We start from the raw sequence: 19,037 nt of genomic DNA on the forward strand, positions 1-19,037 counted from the left end.
TTGATTCACCCTTGGCCGGGCTAAGCAAACGCACCTGGGGATCATCCCATTTTGTCGATCCAAGTGGGTTTAATTGCATCCTTCTGTTTCTGTATTTTCAATCCCTCTAGAAAGCTGCACACCGAAAAACCCTGCACACTGTCAAAACCTAAATGCTTTTGAAAAGGCGGAAGGTGAAGGATTATAATGCTGTGGTGAAGGAAATAAACCCCTTGAGGTCTGCTTCTCTGTATCTGTGTCTCTGGAGTGGGTGTCAGCAGTGGGATCCAGAACACCACTTCCAGCAAAAACACAAGATAACAGTTTGGACAGGTCTGCATGTCTTCCCTGGGATTCAGCAGCCTGGCTTTCTTCATGAAGGCAGCAGATATGCTCAGAAATACATCATTTAGTGTTTGCATGACTACTCAAGTTCACTAGTTGACATGTTGCAATAATGGAGTGCATGAGAGAAATGAGAGTTTGCATGCTGCTTTCACTGTTATAAACTTTACAAAAAGTCACATAAGCCATAACACACGCAGCACTGAACAATTCAGAAATTGTATTTGCAAATGCATATTTTAATTAGGAAACTTATTGTAGGATAATATATATTATATATATTTCTAATATATAATTTTGAAATTTCTTTACAATTGTATATTTTTCTTATGAAATTAATTCTAAATGCATTTGCAAATACACGTTTCCTTGTTTGAAATGTGTTATCTTAAAATATATGAAATTTCTCACTTAAATATGCTCGCAACTACAGTAGTTTCTTTTCACATTTCTTGTGATGTTTATTCCAAAGACATTTGCTAATATGTTCGGAATTATGCAAATCTGAAAATTCACTTAAAGCGTTTTGCTCTCATGAGGTGGCAGAACTAGCCTGTGCAACCCCTAATATAACTGCATTTGTATCTGTGTGTTTATCTGTCAAAAGTTCATATGCTCTTCTTGGATTTCCCAGTTACTCCTCTTGGTCCTCTGTTAAAATCCCATTTTCCTCTTCCTGGGTGAACGCCATTATAAAACAGAGCATCAGAAAGTATCTTTCTCTGAGGGAGAGAAAAAAAAGAGTATTTATTTTATCAGCATCATGATTCTATAGCTTATGAATTGTACTGTTACGAAGGTTTGTCCGTTTTAATCCCTTTGATAAGACAAGAGTAAAGTTTGTGCATCAAGGCTTTCTCAATCATACCGGTAGCACTTTATTTTACAGTGCTGTTCCCCTAGTTACTACAACTATGTAGTATAGGTACTAACCCTGAACCTACCCCTAAACCTAACCCTACCCCATGTAGTTACCTTGTATTACCAGAAATTTCTTAGACAAATACACTGTAAGTACACTATAAGTACATGTTATACACGTACTGTAAAATAAAGTGCAACCATCATACCTACGATGATTAGAAGCACTTTTAATGAATGATATTCAGGTGGAACAATGTCTAATCAACTTTAAAAAGAGCTTTAATTCAATCATTTTGGACCTACAAAATTGGTGTCAACTAGTTCAACAAGCTAAAGAAATCAATTGTGAACTACAGCATAATACCAAATGACAGCCTCCATGAATGGTTACAGTACAGAAAACACTATTAAAGGGGTCATAATGATCAAATCTGCCTTGATCTTTTGGCATATAAGAGGTCTTTGTACCATTAAGACATCCCGCAAGTTTTGAAGTTAAAACATCCTCCTTTATAAACAAAGCATGTATTCAATTATTTAAAGCAAACCTCTAGGAAGATATATATAAAAATTAATACAAATAAAAATCAATGCCATGACCCCTTTAAACAACGTTTGTAAAATTTCTGCCTATTCAAAAGTAACATATGCAAATTTTCTCAAAGCCCAACTGATAAACATCTGAAATACACATTTGTACTTGTGGATATCAAGTTGTCATGCTTAAAACAAAATTTCTTGTATCTTTTAAAAATCTGACCCCGCTATTTCGCAATCACATGCAATAATTTCATATTCATAATCAAGTGACTATTTCATCCTCAAAAAGCACTCATTATATCAATCTTGTGCATTGTGAATGTCACTTGGTTTTAGTATGAATTAGAAAAGCAAAACGATATTATCTTAATAATACTGAGAGTTACATAAAGCCAGTCAATCAGAATGCAACTGATTTCAATCAGCACTGCAGATTTAGTATCCAATATGTATAAGATGATCTATAAACGCTGTCCCAGCGTAAGGTGTGTTTTAGGCCCTTATTGCTTTTCTGATCATTTTCGGTGCCATTTCCTCCCATTATTCTCTTTTCCATATTGTTATTTCAGCAATAAAGTCTGAATGAAGTCCAACAACAGGAGTGTTTCTATTTTCCATCAGTATAATTTGCACAGTGCCATGTGTTTAGTATCAAGCCCATAAGTCATTTTAAAAACCTTCCGTCTGACACCCCTAAATACATGACACAGATTACAGAGATTTACAGTGTCTGCTTGAAGACAAATGAGTCCGTCCAGAGAGAGACTGTTTACAAGCCGCCGGTGTTTATACATATTTTTTACATTATCTGACTATAATAGTATTGTTTGCTTTATGCTACATGGCCAAAAAAGGTTAAACAAAAACATGCACATATTACACAGATGGTAAACACACACTGACCTCGCCCTAAGGAGTCTGCATGATTTATGTTCTCTATTCATTAATATATGTCCTTTGTTTTCCTACACCTCATGTTTGAGTTCATTCATATTTATAAACCGACTCCAGAGGTACTTTGTGAACATAATCCAATAAAGGAGAAAATTAAAAAACTTTGTGAGTACAGTCTGAGGTCTTGCTCTAGCAATAGCTCATCTGAAATTTTAAATCTATTGTTTACTCACCCTCATGTTCCTTATGTATAATATATTTAAATTAAATAAACTGCTGCTAAACATGCTGTTTTAGTGTAGGTTTGATTCCATTAATGCCAAACTACATTTCTTCTCACAGAACCAAATGCAATGCAATTGAATTATATTTATTTACTGTATAAAGGAGGTGCTTTAATTCAAAATTACTTAAATCAACAAACAAATTTAGTTTACACTACTGTTCAAATGTTTTTTGTAAGTTTAAAAAAGAAAAATGTAATGCTTTTATTCAGCAAGGATGCATTAAATTTGACAAAAGTGATATTTACAATGTTCAAAAAGGTTTCTATTATGTAAAAAAAAAAAAACTATTTTCGTAAAAAAAAAAAAATCCTACAAACATTTATCACTGTTTCCAAAAAAAAAAAATAATAATTAGCACAACTTTTCATATTAATACTATTAAAATATAATTAATGTTAAAATAAAATAGAAAAATATTAAATATATTAACAACAGAAATATTGTAAGCTTTGGTGGGAATAAAACACTTTAAAAATCACACACAAAAAAAAACTTACAAGCGTCAGACTTTTTAATGGTATTATATATTTTTTTGTTTTATACTGACTGTGAGTGAGAATGAAATTTGAGCACTACATCAAAACTCTAATAATATATATAATATAATAACTGAAAAAAAATCAATTTTTTAATTTTTCCTCACACAAACTGCACAAAAAACGTATTTTATGGTGCTTTTTCGACAGTTTTGTGTTTAGAATTCTGAATTCTGAACAATTTTTTGGTTATCAGTCCAGTAATATTGGGAATAAGTATAATCAAATTCACATTACTGAAGACTTGTACCCCTTTACACTGTAATCAGATTGTTTTGGCTGCTTTTGTGCCACATACATTTTAATTAATTCAAATATAATCTAAATCGTTATATAATACACTGTATTTAAAAATCAAGAAAACTAAATGGTAAATCTCACTCTTAATAGCTTATCTGTCAGATTAACCATTAAACTGAATAATCACTGGCTGCCGAAGAGCATTTACATTAACCTATTTTTCCAGCCTGGTACCCTTGATGGAAGCAAACTACACTGGGAACAGATGATACAAGCTCCAAATCACATCGCGTTTGAAAAATGTGTAATAAAGGGTGTGTTTCTGTTGGCCTAGTATATGCTGTTCGTTGTGTGCAATGATGAGAGAATGAGAAACAGGTGTGAATGCGCAAGGGGCGAAGAGTGGGGTGAGGTCACATGACTCCAGAGAGTTTAGAAAGCCTGGATCTCATACAAAATCAGTGGAGTATGTACAGTACCATATGGAAGATACGAAGAATGGCTGCATCCTAAATCACATCCCATCGGTCCAGAAACATGAGATTAGGATTAGTGTGTGCCAAATCATTGAGAAATATGAAAATTGGTAGGCTACCTGGATGAGATTTTGTTGAGGTGTGAATCCTTTTTGGGCTAATATTGCCCACAAACCCTTGCATTACACCTTCCCTTACTTTGTTTTCTACCAAGGTCAAAACTGCTGATACTGATGCAAAAAAACAAACAAAAAAAAAAAACACTATAACGACTATAATTACCCATTATGTCCATTATGTTATAGTCAAACATATTTAAATTAATAGACTGTTTGACATTAATAAGAATTGTTAAAAAATATATTATACATAAATAAATACTAATATATATATAATTTATTTTTATTACTTTATTTATTATTTAACACTATTATACTATGGAGGACCAAATTACTCTAAATATTTAAACACATAAATAAATGAATATATAAATATTTTTTATTTTATATTTATGTATGTTTATGGAAATTTGTATATTACATTTACATATAAATATATATACACATGTATACACTTGAAAAAAAAATATTGCTATAAAAAAAAAAAAAAAAAAAAAAAATCACAGAAAATTATTTAAAAGTTACAAACCAGACTAACTGGCCTGTGCCAACCATCCAAACTCTAATAGTACTTCAGGTACACAGTGTGTGAATTAGGATGCAGTCCGGCTCTCATGCAGAACCAGTCAAGGAGCATTTTCCATATAGGATATAAAAGTAGTGACATTCTAGAGAGAAAAGAAGACACATTATTCTGTTACACTGCAGCCTGTCAAGCACATAACCAGAACTACAAAGCTACACCTGAACGAGAGCTCCCGATGGCACAGTTACATACTGGGAGCGATACAGGCACATCTGAAAAACATTTATAGCGAGCGCTTCTGAGGATCACAGGGAAATGTTTACACACACACACCAGTCTCTTCTTTTTATTAGCGCTGGGAGCTCCATACAGGACCACACACACTTAAGATCTGCTTGCCAGAGAGGAATATTTGAGTGTCACCATTAACGATATACAGTTTTTCATTTATCGTACAGCGGAAATTACTGTTTATATAATAAATAACCACTTTGTAAAGCCTATTTTGGGGTAATCTGATGAATTAAATACTTTACAGCTGACAGGTACTTCATCTACAGTAATTTAATCACTTTCTATTTTTTAATTGTAACTGTACAGATGCAAACCAAAAAATACAATTATTAATAACAATGAATGACAGGTCTGGCATTAGTGCAAAAACGTAATACTCGCAACTACGAATACAAACTACTATGTAAAATGGATCGTTTTTGTTTGAAATGTATTACTGTAACATCTCAGCATCATGTTATGCGACTTTTTACGTCTCTTGTCTTACTGAGTTTTTGTTCTCGTACAGTACATGTGTTGTGGATGCTGTCGTGTGTAAATAAAGAGGTCCAGCTCATTTTTGCTGTGTGTAAATGCCTACTAAGGTATAATGACACCAAATCTCTACCATAAAATGTCCAGAGGATAAAGCTGGTCTGGAAAGCGTTTTTACCAAAGAAAACTGGAGCATTCTGTAACATATCAGAGCATGTGGGTGCTATCATGCTTGGCAAACTAGCATGTGAACACAGAGTCTGGAGTCGAGGTTGAACGGGTGTCTGGGAGTAAGAACAGTTTATGCATCTCATGAACTCACTGCTTGATTTCAGTATTTTTTTTTTTTTGAGAGTGTTCCAGAAGGGTTTGGCACTATAATTCACTCTGCTGGTCATTCTCCACGGACAACACACACCCAGAAGGAGGACACACATCGTATTATGGGTTAAAGGGTCAGAAAGAAAGAAGAATGAGAGAACAACCTTCTCATGTTCCCATTTCTTCATCCTCTCCTGTGTCAGGAACTCCTTCAAGACTTCCTCCTGCACAAAGAAAAACAGACATGTGAAACAAAAGCAGCAAACAGTCCTCAAGGTGAAACAACCTTATATCTGCAACTTGCATTTTATGGACCACGGCTGGAAGAACATTTCATTTCCCAGAATGCTCTAACACTGCAGTCTATTTTTAATGAGTCCATTGTGTTGCTGTGTTGGACTTACAAAATTACTCCATTGCGTGACTATGTTCAATTCCTTTTAGGAATATTAAAAGAACCACTATTATTATTTTGGCTAGACAGAATTTTAAAAAAATCTAAATACAGCTATTTTTCCTAAGAATTGAATTCTATTAAAAATTAAATATATTATACGTGAAATATTATTCATAATTAAATATTTTCATACTTTTTTATATTATTTAATCAACATTATTGTATCATTATTTAATTATCTATTACAATATAACAAATATCAATAACAATACCACTAATAAAATAGTTATTACTATTATTATTTCCAATATCTAGACATCTAGACATATCTAAAACAGTAACATCAGCTGTTAACTGACATGGTACTAATATAGTGCATCCCTAAATTATTATTATTATTTTTTTTTAGTTGATAATGATAATTATCAATTAGTATTATTATTATTATGTATTTTTTAATTCTTTGCACAACCCTGCTCTTAAAGATCCTTTCATGTTACCTCACTGAGCTTTCCACACACTGGTCGTGCAGTCTGCAGTATAAGAGAAGTGGTCACTGAGTCCAGTCCTGTGCATGGGTTTAAAACAAAAAATCTCATTCAGATACAAAGCAGAATACAAACAAATGCTTCAAATGAGCTGGACACTCAGTGTGCATTACTGAGTTCATGTAAGGTCTGTTTAAAGCTATTACCTCTTGAGGTGTAATGTCATGGCGATCCTGCTCTGTGCAGGTAGTAAGCAGTAAAGTGTAGCGACTGACCTTTAAGGCATTCTGGTTGAATGATTCCACCATGAACTTCAGTGGCAGTGATAACAGTACAAGGGGACGGCTGGTTCAGTAGGATGCTGACCTCCCCAAATGACTGTTTTGGACCCAGCATACCAACATTCACGAATCTGATCCTGCAGCCCTGCAATTCACAAACACTAAACACTATCTACACAACCACTGCTGACAAAAAGGGCAGTAAATTAAGAATATGCATGCTCTGACATTTGTTTCTAAGTATGATTGCTTGTCCTGATACCTTCTTGTCAACAGGTTTTATCAATGACCCCACATCCTGGAGGATGTGACATTCTCCACGTCCAATGAAAGCCACAAACGGACAGATCTTTCCCTCCTTCACCAGCACTGTTAATACAGATTTAAGAACGGGCTTAGTCAGTAAATAAATGAAATTCCCATTTAAACTGCAACCAGCAAATCATTTCAACAAATATATTACATACAGTACACTGCAGTTACAAAGTTTGGGGTTGTTAAAATTCGCAAAAATGATTTTGAACTAAGAGAAGAAAATAATTGTAAATATTATTACAATTGTATTTTTTATTTTTTTTTTATTGTTTTTTTTTTTCAGGATTCTTTGGTAAACAGAAAGTTGGAATACAAATATAATTTAATATATTAATTTCTTAAATAAAACTTACTGACCCCCAAACTTTTAAACAACACTGTAGATGTGGAAAAAAAAAATAGGTTTGTATTATAGAGTATTATAATAAATGTGATCTTCCAACTCGATGAATTAACCAAAACCAATATTAAACTAAAATTTTAATATATTTTTCTTCATTACCGGACTGAACCTCCAAAACAACATTTCATAGAAAATTGTTATTGGTGATAACTGGATCCTATTTGCTGAATTAAACATACAATGTAATCAAAATAATAAAGAAATGTTTTACATACCACATTTTCTCACCAATCAGTACACTAGCATTTCATTCTGATCTCTGTTTATATAAAGCAGTGTTTCAATTGTTTGTCGCTCATTGCATCTGGTGCCACACAAAAGCAAGGCATTCCCTGTCATAATTAATGAATCTGAATGTAGACCAGAAGTGACCCAAACAGGAGAGAATGAGAGAAAAAAAAGTGGACTGTTTACGACAAAAGTAATCTATGTTTTGGCAGCAGCTCTCCCCAAAAGCGGTGGATTATTCTTTATTGTGACAAACCTGAGGTTGGTTTGTGGAGGTGAGGATTAAATTGATTTACAGTGAGCCTTTAACATCAGGGGGAAACACTGTATATCAGCCTTGACAGGTAAATCCCATCTCTGTGAAACAGCGAGCGGGACAAGCAGAGTCCATTTGTCTGGCCAGTGACAGAAGCCAGGCCTCCGCTTCAGAAGCGTTAGAGGCAGGAGGAAGCCAGTTTTAATCTCATCTCTCACACTCACACTCTTTTCAGAGCAAAACTGTCGTTACTATATTATTCGCCCGTTACGCATGTCTTCGCAAGCCATTAAAAAGCAAATGTTTGGATCACTTGGGAAATCACAGCAGGCTCTGGTACACGTCGTTTGTCTTCTAAGATGAACACGCCGCAGTCACGCCTCCTCCCGCAGGGCATTAACATCCAGAGTTCTGCATTTCTGTGCTGCACAACACAATTAGCAGGAAGATTTGACTCTTTCGTAGCGATACTCTTTCAACGGTAGATCTGCTTTAGCAATATTACTTGAAAAATCTCATTGTGATTAGAACCAAACTACAGAGCTTATTAAAAATAATGGAAAGTATAGTTTAATGGACTGTGAGAAATATTCATAGTGGTATATATTCTTAGTTCACGCTCAATGGCCTATGCATTTTCTATGTAAGTCCATTTCAGTCACTAATTGTATCCCTTAAACTTTGGATAGGGTTTCTGCAGGTTTAATGACTGTAAATGTAGCTTCCAAGAGGTTCTTAAGACTAAGTATAATTTTTTTTTTTTTTTAAGTAATAAATAGAATGGAAATAAATGTAAATGTCTTATATAAGCTAAAGCTTCAAAGTTTGATATGGAAGGATTTTCCGGACTATTTTCAAATTGAATTGCAAATTGTATTTTCCTTTGCGTTTTCAAAATTTGGACGCATAAATTGTAACATAATCCAAATGCAATTGCAAATCTTGCATTACCGTTTGCATTTTCGCTTTCGCGAACGCACAGTGAGAGCCAAATTTCATATGAAAAAGCAATAGTCCATTTGCAAAGCATTTCTCATGCCTTACGAGCTATGAGCCTGTCATATTTAAATAGCAATATTAACTACCACATTTGCTTTTTCACTCTCTCTGCACTGCATATGTACAATGCCAAAACTCAAATGGAATCGCAATTCCTTTTGCATTTGAATTTCCGACGTCTACACCGAAACCTGTCAATCAAGTGACAGGGGTGGGGCCATTTTATTGGGCGTGTTTGCATTGGGAAGTGACATCACTCACAGTCGACGGTAATAAACAATTATTAATAGACAATTTTGCGGAATGTTTTGAAAAATAGAAGTAATCTGTGAAATTGTGGAGGAAATTTTGACACTTGCGCAGCAAGTTGATGGTAGTTCATACGGTACAGATTTCCTTTTACCCAGAAGGCATTGGGTTTTGCACAGGTTAAATAAGTTTGTGGCCTTGACGAACAGCATCATCAGTAATGAAAATCCTTCCATAGTTTGAAAATACAACTTCCAAAAGATATCCATACATTTTTATATATATATTTAAAAAAACAATTATATATATATATATATAAATTACACTTTTTAAGATCTTTTCAAGACTCGCAGAAACCCAGGATTTTTTTCCTGTGAAATAATTTCTGCATGCATTATAATGGCTTGAATATAACTCTACACTTTTATCTCATTCAGTGTATGCGGAATATGCAAATTAGTCCCACCTCCCATCAATCACACCAGCTTGGACCTGCTCCACTTTCACATGCTTAACAGAAACACTTCACAACGACAAGTGCCAATATCGGATTACTTCAGCCATATATGTCAGAACCAGAAACTGAATCTGAAGAAGAAGAGAAATAACAAATAATACAGGGTTGACTACAAGTTCATGTATGAGAATGGTAATGCAAAATTGCAAGGTCTTGAGATATGCATGTTTTTTATGGTTTTTGTAACTTAGAAAATGATGTGTGAGACGCAGCAAAAGACAGAGGAGACAAGCCCAATGAAAAAAGATTTCCACCTAGAGAGTTTACGTACAAAAAAATATGATTCCAAAAAAGTGGAAAGAAAAAAAATTGTGTGTGAACCAGCCCTAAAAGGATATGGAAAACTTATACATACACTACCTTTCAAAATGTATATATATATATTATACAAACTACCATTCAAAACTCATAAATGCACTGAAGACTTGACTAATGGCTGCTGAAAATTCAGTTTTGCATAACACAAATAAATTTAATTTTAAAATATATTCAAATAGTAAACCGTTATTTTAAATAGTTTTTATTGTATTTTTTTTTACATCTTATGATTATAGCAGATATGTATGGCAGAAGATCTCTGTAATAGAAAGAAATTAATTTGTGTTCTGTGCGGTTAAATGTTACCATAAACATTGACGCCCTATTCTTTCTGGCTGGGTGGGCCAAACAGTAACAGATCAGTAAACATCTGCTCAGATAATCAAAAACAGTCATGCTGGACTGGATATTTGGACTGCAAGTCCAGCCATGGAACATGATAGAAAATAAGATGGCTAGAAAAACCTGGACCAGACTGGATTCATAGCCTAGGGGTGGCAGTCCAGGCCAGAGTGAATGAGAACAGGACAGCTGTGGTCGCGGGGTGACGCAGGGCAGTGCTGGAGACAACAGGCTTTTGTTTGGCATAATCCCGCTGGAGAACCGAAGATATTCGAGTTTACAGCTCATGTCTCTGGAGGGGCAAACTGAGACATCTTGAGTAGCCCACAGACTGGTGAACTAATGGAGCAGGGACATCACTTCTGATCTTCAGTGACATGTTTGGAGCAACAGAAAAAGACTAGAGAAGGAGGGAAAATCACAACTCAGAGCTTTCTTACAGTGAGCCAAAATCAGATGATGCAACTGTAATTAGTGTGGAGAGCAATCAATAAACATCTGTTCACACCGTACCCATCATGCCCAGTCAATGTTCTTCTCTCTGGATCATTGTACTTTATATTTTATTCACTTGCTTCTCGAAAAATGTAGAAATATCTTTAAAACGAGACATTTTTACTACAGAAAACAAAATGGAGTAAGATGACAATTTTGAACAATATAATAAATATTATATATTGTTTTTACATAAATGTATCACGCATGTATCATTAAGGAAAAAATGAAGTATTAATTTCATCGTAAAAAAAATAATGTAATACTTTTATTAAGCAAAGATGCATTAAATTAATCAAAAGAGACAGTAAAGGCATCTGTAATGTTACAAAAGTTTTCTATTTCAAATAAATGCCGTTTCTATTCATCAAAGAATCTTGAAAAATGTATTGTGGTTTCCAGAAAAATATCAAGCAGAAAAAGGATCATGTGACACTGAAGACTGGAGTAATGATGCATAAAAATTAATCTTTGCCCTACAGGAATCAATTACAATAAAAAAAAAATATTAAAAATGAAACCGTTATTTTAAGTTGTAATATTTTTTTTATATTACAGTTTTTAAATGCATCGGTGAGTAATGGAAAGGAGAGTGTTAATGGTTTGAAGTTTACAGCTACGGACAGCCGAAGGGAAGTGCAGTGGTTTCTGGATCAAGGCTGTTGGGTTATGCATCACGGTCAGGAGGAAGTTCAAATGAGGACAGTGGCTTTGGTGAGGCAGGGCGGTCACGGGTTATTAGGCGGTCAAGTTTGGTCTGCAAGGAGTCATACAAAGGGAAAAGCCATTAGGGTTTTCCTCCTCTTACTAATCTCTGAACTGGGACTGGGGCTAGCACTTAGTTTATCATATTCACACGAGTTATCATCATTCTCACACCTGTTAGTCGTGTTCACATGTTGTGTTGCTATCCAAGGTGCTGAAACAGTGTGCAACGTAAGCACAGAGGGCACGACTTTACAATACACCATTACCTTTGAACACACACACGTTGAGTTTCAATGTTTTATGGGGGAAAGTCCATGAGCGTAAAGTTTTTATACCGTACAAACACTATTTTCTATCAGCTTATACTAACCCTGTCCATAACTTAAAACTTTGTTATTTTTGATTTTCAAAAAAGATCATTCTGTATGATTTATAAGCTTGGGGGCCCAAAAAGGTCCTCACAAGGTCAAAATTCACTGGTATTATTATACTTGTGGGGACATTTGGTCCCCATGATGTAGGAAATACCAGGACTACACACACAAAATCACACAAGATTCTACAAACAGTGCCTCCATTGAGTTTTAAACATACCTTCATTAGTAAAATAAAAAAAAATCCTAAAACATAAAATATTACTAAAGAATGGCTCATACCACACAAGTGCATGTAGTATAATGACAAAAACTGTTTATTTTAGGGCTATTAATTTAATAGAATTTTGTATGTTTGATTACAAATATATATATAAAAAATTGTAATACATATAAAAAATGATATTAATAATACTATTCTACAAAATGTAAAACAAATATAAAATTATTAATATTAATATAAAAATATAACAGATTACAACAAGTTTTCTGTTTTAAAATTTGTAAAAAAACAAAAAAAAACAAATTGTAAACTTGGCATGAGACAACAAGGAAGAATGAGGCATAAAGCAACAGCCAAAAAAGTTAATTTATTGAATTCTAGAGCCACTTTTTAAAGCCTGTCAATTAATTACTCATCTGCCACAACAGTGCAATTGAATTCTATTATTTTAGACTTTTCTCAGCGAATACTGACGTGCCATTATTCAGAGTTATTTCATTTAATGAATCAGTGTGTATTTATTTAAGATTAATCTGTGATCTTATGCCAACTGACAATGTTGATGACGGCTGTTGGAGGAAATACAGCGTTTCCTGATGAAGTTGGTTCAAGAATAGCCACCCCTCTGCCATCTGAAATGATCAGGGCTCTCACTCATCCATCAGCTGTCGGCTGCACACTCAGATAAGAGCCAATCAATCTCCTCTCCCACACACCTGTCTTTCTCTCTAATCACATCTCGTTCCATAGGTCTCTCTCTCCCCGTCTCGCTGATAAAGAGCAGCTATGATACGAGAGCCAAACCCTCAGCTGAGCCGCCGGATAAACTGTCAGTCTCGTACATACACTCGGGTTTCATTCTGCAAAGAACAAAACCCCAGCGCCGTCACATTGGGTCTCGTTTACTAATAGATGTGCACGTTATCAAAATGCATATGGACGAGTGTCTGTGAACATTAAGCCACAAAAATACTACTGAAATATAAATCCTGCATGTTCTGCGTGTCCCTGTGTGTGAATGAATGGCACAGACACAGTTTTGTTTACTGCACATAAAGCGCGTGTGACGTTCACTGTGTTTTCATCATCTGCAGTCTTATTAGCACACTAACATAATCTCTAGAACTGCTCAGAAAGTCTCTCCATGAGCATTTACCACTTATTTTGAGAAAAATTACTGTCATATCATATACAGTACAAACAGAAACCTAAAGATTTTCACAGAAATCAGTCAAAATAAAATGTTGGCTTAACTTGAAGAAGCTGTGACAGGAATACATTACTTAATGTAATGATACTACTATTATTAAAATTATTAGTAAAACATTATTTTACAGGAAATATTAACCAAACACTTTTAACCAAACAAGTTTTAAGTATTTCTTTAACAAAGAATTAAAAATAAATATATAAATAAATACACAAATTCATTTTTTATGTTATCTAATTAATTTTAATCAATTAATTAGAGATGCTTTTGATTATTAAGATGTAATTAAATCATTAAAATGGAATCCAGAAAATGAACGGATACCACAATTTTATAAAAAATATTACATTACATATATTTTATGGGTGTCTATTTAACACAACATATAAAACATTTGATATTATATATCTATATATATATCTATATATATCTATATCTATATCTATATATATCTATATCTATATATCTATATCTATATATATATATATATATATATATATATATATATATATATATATATATATATATATATATATATACAGTATATATATATATATATATATATAAATGAATAAATATATTATTTATGTACGTTCATTTGAAATATATAAGAGTCAGGCAATAAATAATTTGAAGTGTCAGATTTTCCAATGTGTTGTTTCAGATTGATATACTGTATCAAAACTTTTAATACATTTCAGTGAACTTATTTATGAACCATTTTTGTATTTAATTGTTCGCACGTGTTCGGAGATCTGGTCTAGCATGGATTGATCTCACTTAAAAGTGTCTTTAAAAAAAACAGATTGACTTAAAAGCCAAAGCCTTTCATTAAAGAGGAAGATACGAATGGATACGTATAATTGAAGGGAGGATGGAGATAATGGGATATAGCCACGGAAGAGTAGAGATTCCAGCAACTAAATAAAGAGTTCAGTCATGATAGCTGATCTCCGCCCAATATCTCAGAGCAACCACAGCACACCATATGCCCCGCTGTCAGCTCCAGGACAGGAAGTGAGATTGAACAGGCTAAAAGGGTAGTCGCACTAGACTTACTGTTCAATTCAGTTCCATTCATGTCCATAAAGAAAGACAACTTCCTGCGAACTAAAGCTCAGCATTAGTGAAATCAAACTCAATTAGAGCAATAGTCGCTGGACACGCCTGCAATGACACACACATAAACATATGCACCTAAATGAATATCTAGGCTTCAATATTTCCCAAATGAAGTGTAAAAGCAGCCTTCCTGGTAATTAAAGTCAGCTGTGTGGGTAATGGAGCAGCTTGTATTTTACTCTAATCATATTCGAGTGCTCTCCACCCATAAACACATTTATTTAGGGGCAAACGTGTTGAGTGTCGCACTAAGTGAGGAAAACCATTATGCCGTCCAGGTGCTAAGCATCAGTCAATGGAACAAAACTAAACTAAAGTGCGTGAGATGCTGCCATAATTCATTGTGACAACACATATTCAATCAAGACACCCATTTACCTTGATTAGCAGGGAATGTTTTTAGCTGCATGCCGTCGACCAGGTGGTTGATGGAAAGCTTTGGCCAGTGAAGGTACAGCTGGCAACCCTGGATCAAAGACACTTTAACTTCATGGTCCTGTGCCAGGATGTCCTGCAGATAACAATAGAGGACATTGTCTGTACTATACTGATTTTGGCTTATATATATAAAAAAAATAATAATAATTGTTTTGTTTCCTAGTTTCAGATAATAACCAATAATCCAGAATTTAATTGTGAGTTAATTCTATATATTAATAACACATAATAATAATAAAATATTAATATTAGGTTTGGATTGTTATAATATTACATGTATTAATTGTGTTGTTAATAAACATATTTAGATTCAATATCCATATTTTAGATTATCTTTGTTATCATGCTCAGAGTTAATCCCAATAATAAGATATTGATAAAGTATTAATATTAAGATTACATTATTATAATGTTAAATATGAATACATTATATTCTCAATAAATATTCATTTATATCAATATTAAATATTAAAATGACTATGTTGTCATGTAATTCTCAGACTTAATCCTAATATAAATAACTAATATTATGAAAGAATAATATTAAATATGGTAATAAAATTAATAAATATTAGTATTAAATAGTGTATTAAATAGTCCTGAAAATAATAATAATAATTTGCGGATAATAAATTATTAATATTAAAATTTAATTATTACCAAAATAAAAACGAATAAACTATATTATTAATACATTTTACATATTATTATTATTGATTTAGACTGCCATCCAATTCTCAAAGTTAATCTTAACATTAATAATTTGTTATACATAAATTATTTATATTAAGATCAGATTATAGTAAATGAATAAATATTAATATTAAATAGTGTATTAAATAGTCCTGAAAATAATAATAATTTTCGGATAATAAATTATTAATATTAAGATTTAATTATTACCAAAATAAAAATGAATAAACTATATTTTTAATACATTTTACATATTATTATTATTAATTTAGACTGTCATCCAATGCTCAAAGTTAACTCAAAGTATAATTAACAGTAATAATTGGTTATTCATAAATTATTCATATTAAGATCAGATTATAGTAATATAATATATTAATATTAAACAAATCTTTTAATACACTGTAAAATGTAATCGTTAGCAAATCTCAAAATTCACTCGTAGCACTTATTTTTCATTTATTTGGACAAAATATTACAGAATTGTATTACTGGTCATTTATCATTTATTGGCCATTACATGAAAACAATTACAGGCCAGAATATAAAATATCAGTGTTTCTCTCGTCTGCAAAGTAAATTTTTACTTCTGTGTTACATGAAGCCTCACGTTGCTGCACCTTTTTCAGCTTCTCGTAGCCAGAACGAGATATTCTGAGAATCTCGCAGGTCTCGAGTGTCATGACACAATGGATGACGGCACCTCCATCTACTGCACTTACAGGTTCACAGCATCCAAATGAACCTCCAGCTGCAATCTAGATCAACAAAGACATACACTGTATAAACATGTTGTTTTCAAGAGGCCAGAATTCAGAAATATCATTAAAATGCTGTACTTAGTTATGACCCTGTGCCACATTGGTTACCATTTCTATTTTTCACAAACTTCACTATTGGATGTAACACTTGAATAGATATTTATATTACTCAGTGAATGTTATCTGCTGACTTTTTTTTAAAAGAAATGGTTGAATCATGCACTTGACATAACTATTCTAAAAATTTCTTAAGTAATACAGGCCTATTGTGAACAACTGTGACCACTATGTCAAGAAATTATGTTGAGTGGAATAAGTTAAAATCTAAACGTTGTGGAATTAATTTACCAAGTCAATCCAAATGATCCACTCTAAAGACTCTAAAATGCACTCTAAACATTCATCCAACTTTAAAGTGTGCACTACAAAATCTGGACTGCAGCAGTGCCCTTAATCATAAATCGGTGTGCATGCTAATATAGTTATCGTTATAGTTTTCATTCTTGCTGAGAACAGGTCTTAACTGTACATTAGAAAAGATCAAAAGAGATTATGCTTGTCAGCAACAATTTCCAAGATAGGATTGGTAATGTTTCTAATGTTAAGCAAAGCAAAAGGCCAATTTAAACTCAACAACTGATAACCAAGTAGCATAATTTATACCGTAGAGACTGTCTGATCCTCTTTAAGGGTTTCATGGTTGAACGGTTTCACTGAGCCCTTCAGAATGAGGTAAAATCCATTATGTCCGAAAACTGTAATCAGAGAAAGAGAAAGAGAGATAAATATGGCAGAAGACACACTTGATTAGAAAACCCTCCACTCAACAGTAACGGCTCAGCTGTTTCAGGTCAAAATGCTTGACCCCCATTATGCAGGTGGGCAAGAGACTGACTATTAAATCTTATCGCTGTTTCTGTTATGTAGAGAAAAAACTTTGCACATGCAGAATAAGATTCTACACATTACAAAGATTTAAAAAGTAAAGCAATACTAGGGATCAAGTCACCGGATCCCATCTCATCCTAAGTAAGAGCATATGCATAAATGGATTCATGCTGATGGGTTCTAAAAGAAGATAATTCTTGCATTTGACTGTAGATAAATCTAAATAACTGCATTTAAATGAATGGTTCTCTGTGGAACAGTGAATTTCACGTGTAAAGGGAAAGTTCACCCCAAAATTTTAATCCTTTCTTCATTTACTCAACATTGCAATATGTCACTCCAAATGACTCAAATTTCAATAAGTTAATAATGACAAATTTATTTTGGGATTCATTAAAAATAGCACTCATATTTCTTTGATAAAAACATGATTTCATATACACACATAGATATACTCAATCTTTTAAAGGGGTTATATGATGCTCCTAAAAATAACATTATTTTGTGTATTTAGGGTAATGCAAATCATTAAACCAGAGTTTGCAATGAGTTTATGCGGTTTAAGGTAAAAAAAAAACACATTATTTTCCACATACTGTACATTATTGTTGCTCCTCTATGCCCTCCCTTCTGAAAAACGTAATTTTTTACAAAGCTCATCGTTCAAAAAAAGTGAGGTGTGCTCTGATTGGCCAGCTATCCAGTGTGCTGTGATTGGCCGAATGAGTGTGATTGAAATTTTACGCCCCTTACCATACAGTGATGTGTGTCAGGTGCAACGAGACAAAACCAATAAAACCCATTACAAATCAGGCATTTGTTGCGTCCAGTGGGGACATAATTACTGATTCTGACTTATACTGTCTTTTTACATGTTGCATTGCATCGCACCATATAAATACAACACCATTTCTGCATTTGTGATCAGAGAAATGACAAACAACAAACGCTACTCTACACTACTCATAACTCACATTTGAATTATCAGTGGCAAATCCTTTAAATATGAAAACATACTTACAGGCTGTGAGTCAGATTTATATCTTACTTTATAGAAACAGCCTTTGTAAACGGATATCATTATAGGATATTCTCCCAGTGTCAGGAAACAGTCCTCTGTAAAAGTGCGCTACACTCATCGGAATATTTGGGATGAACTGTTCTGGAACAGTGTTGCCAAATACAACTTAACCACTGATTTCTAGTTGTGTCCTCTTTTGGAACGCAAAACAAAGTAGTTTCGCTTTCACGACGAAACACACAGCATCTCCAAAACATGCAACAATACTAAAGCAGAATTAAAGTTACACCTTCTTTCTTCACGTGAACATTTGGGCGGTCTTATGCAAATCTTCCCACACAGTGGCATAGATATGTGGGGGCGTGTTTAAACAAGGCGTTTTAGGGTTTGGGTTTGGAACGTTAGTCTTTGCAACT

General features: G+C 33.4%; 1 protein-coding gene across 1 annotated transcript in view; it reads right to left on the minus strand.

Moving 5' to 3' along the window:
- Positions 1 to 789: 789 nt before the first annotated feature.
- The window catches only part of cnbd1 (cyclic nucleotide binding domain containing 1), a 40,816-nt gene continuing 22,568 nt past the window's right edge, over positions 790 to 19,037 (minus strand). The window contains exons 6-13 of the mRNA XM_052595921.1: positions 17,376 to 17,467; positions 16,572 to 16,709; positions 15,199 to 15,331; positions 7,324 to 7,430; positions 7,056 to 7,206; positions 6,793 to 6,860; positions 6,060 to 6,119; positions 790 to 1,046 (exon numbers count right to left, since the gene is read on the minus strand). Of these exons, the coding sequence (XP_052451881.1) occupies positions 933 to 1,046; positions 6,060 to 6,119; positions 6,793 to 6,860; positions 7,056 to 7,206; positions 7,324 to 7,430; positions 15,199 to 15,331; positions 16,572 to 16,709; positions 17,376 to 17,467 (863 nt within the window). The 3' untranslated portion in view covers positions 790 to 932. The remainder of the gene's footprint in view (positions 1,047 to 6,059; positions 6,120 to 6,792; positions 6,861 to 7,055; positions 7,207 to 7,323; positions 7,431 to 15,198; positions 15,332 to 16,571; positions 16,710 to 17,375; positions 17,468 to 19,037) is intronic.

Source organism: Carassius gibelio, chromosome B24 (assembly GCF_023724105.1).
Source record: "Carassius gibelio isolate Cgi1373 ecotype wild population from Czech Republic chromosome B24, carGib1.2-hapl.c, whole genome shotgun sequence".
Lineage (NCBI taxonomy): Eukaryota > Metazoa > Chordata > Actinopteri > Cypriniformes > Cyprinidae > Carassius > Carassius gibelio.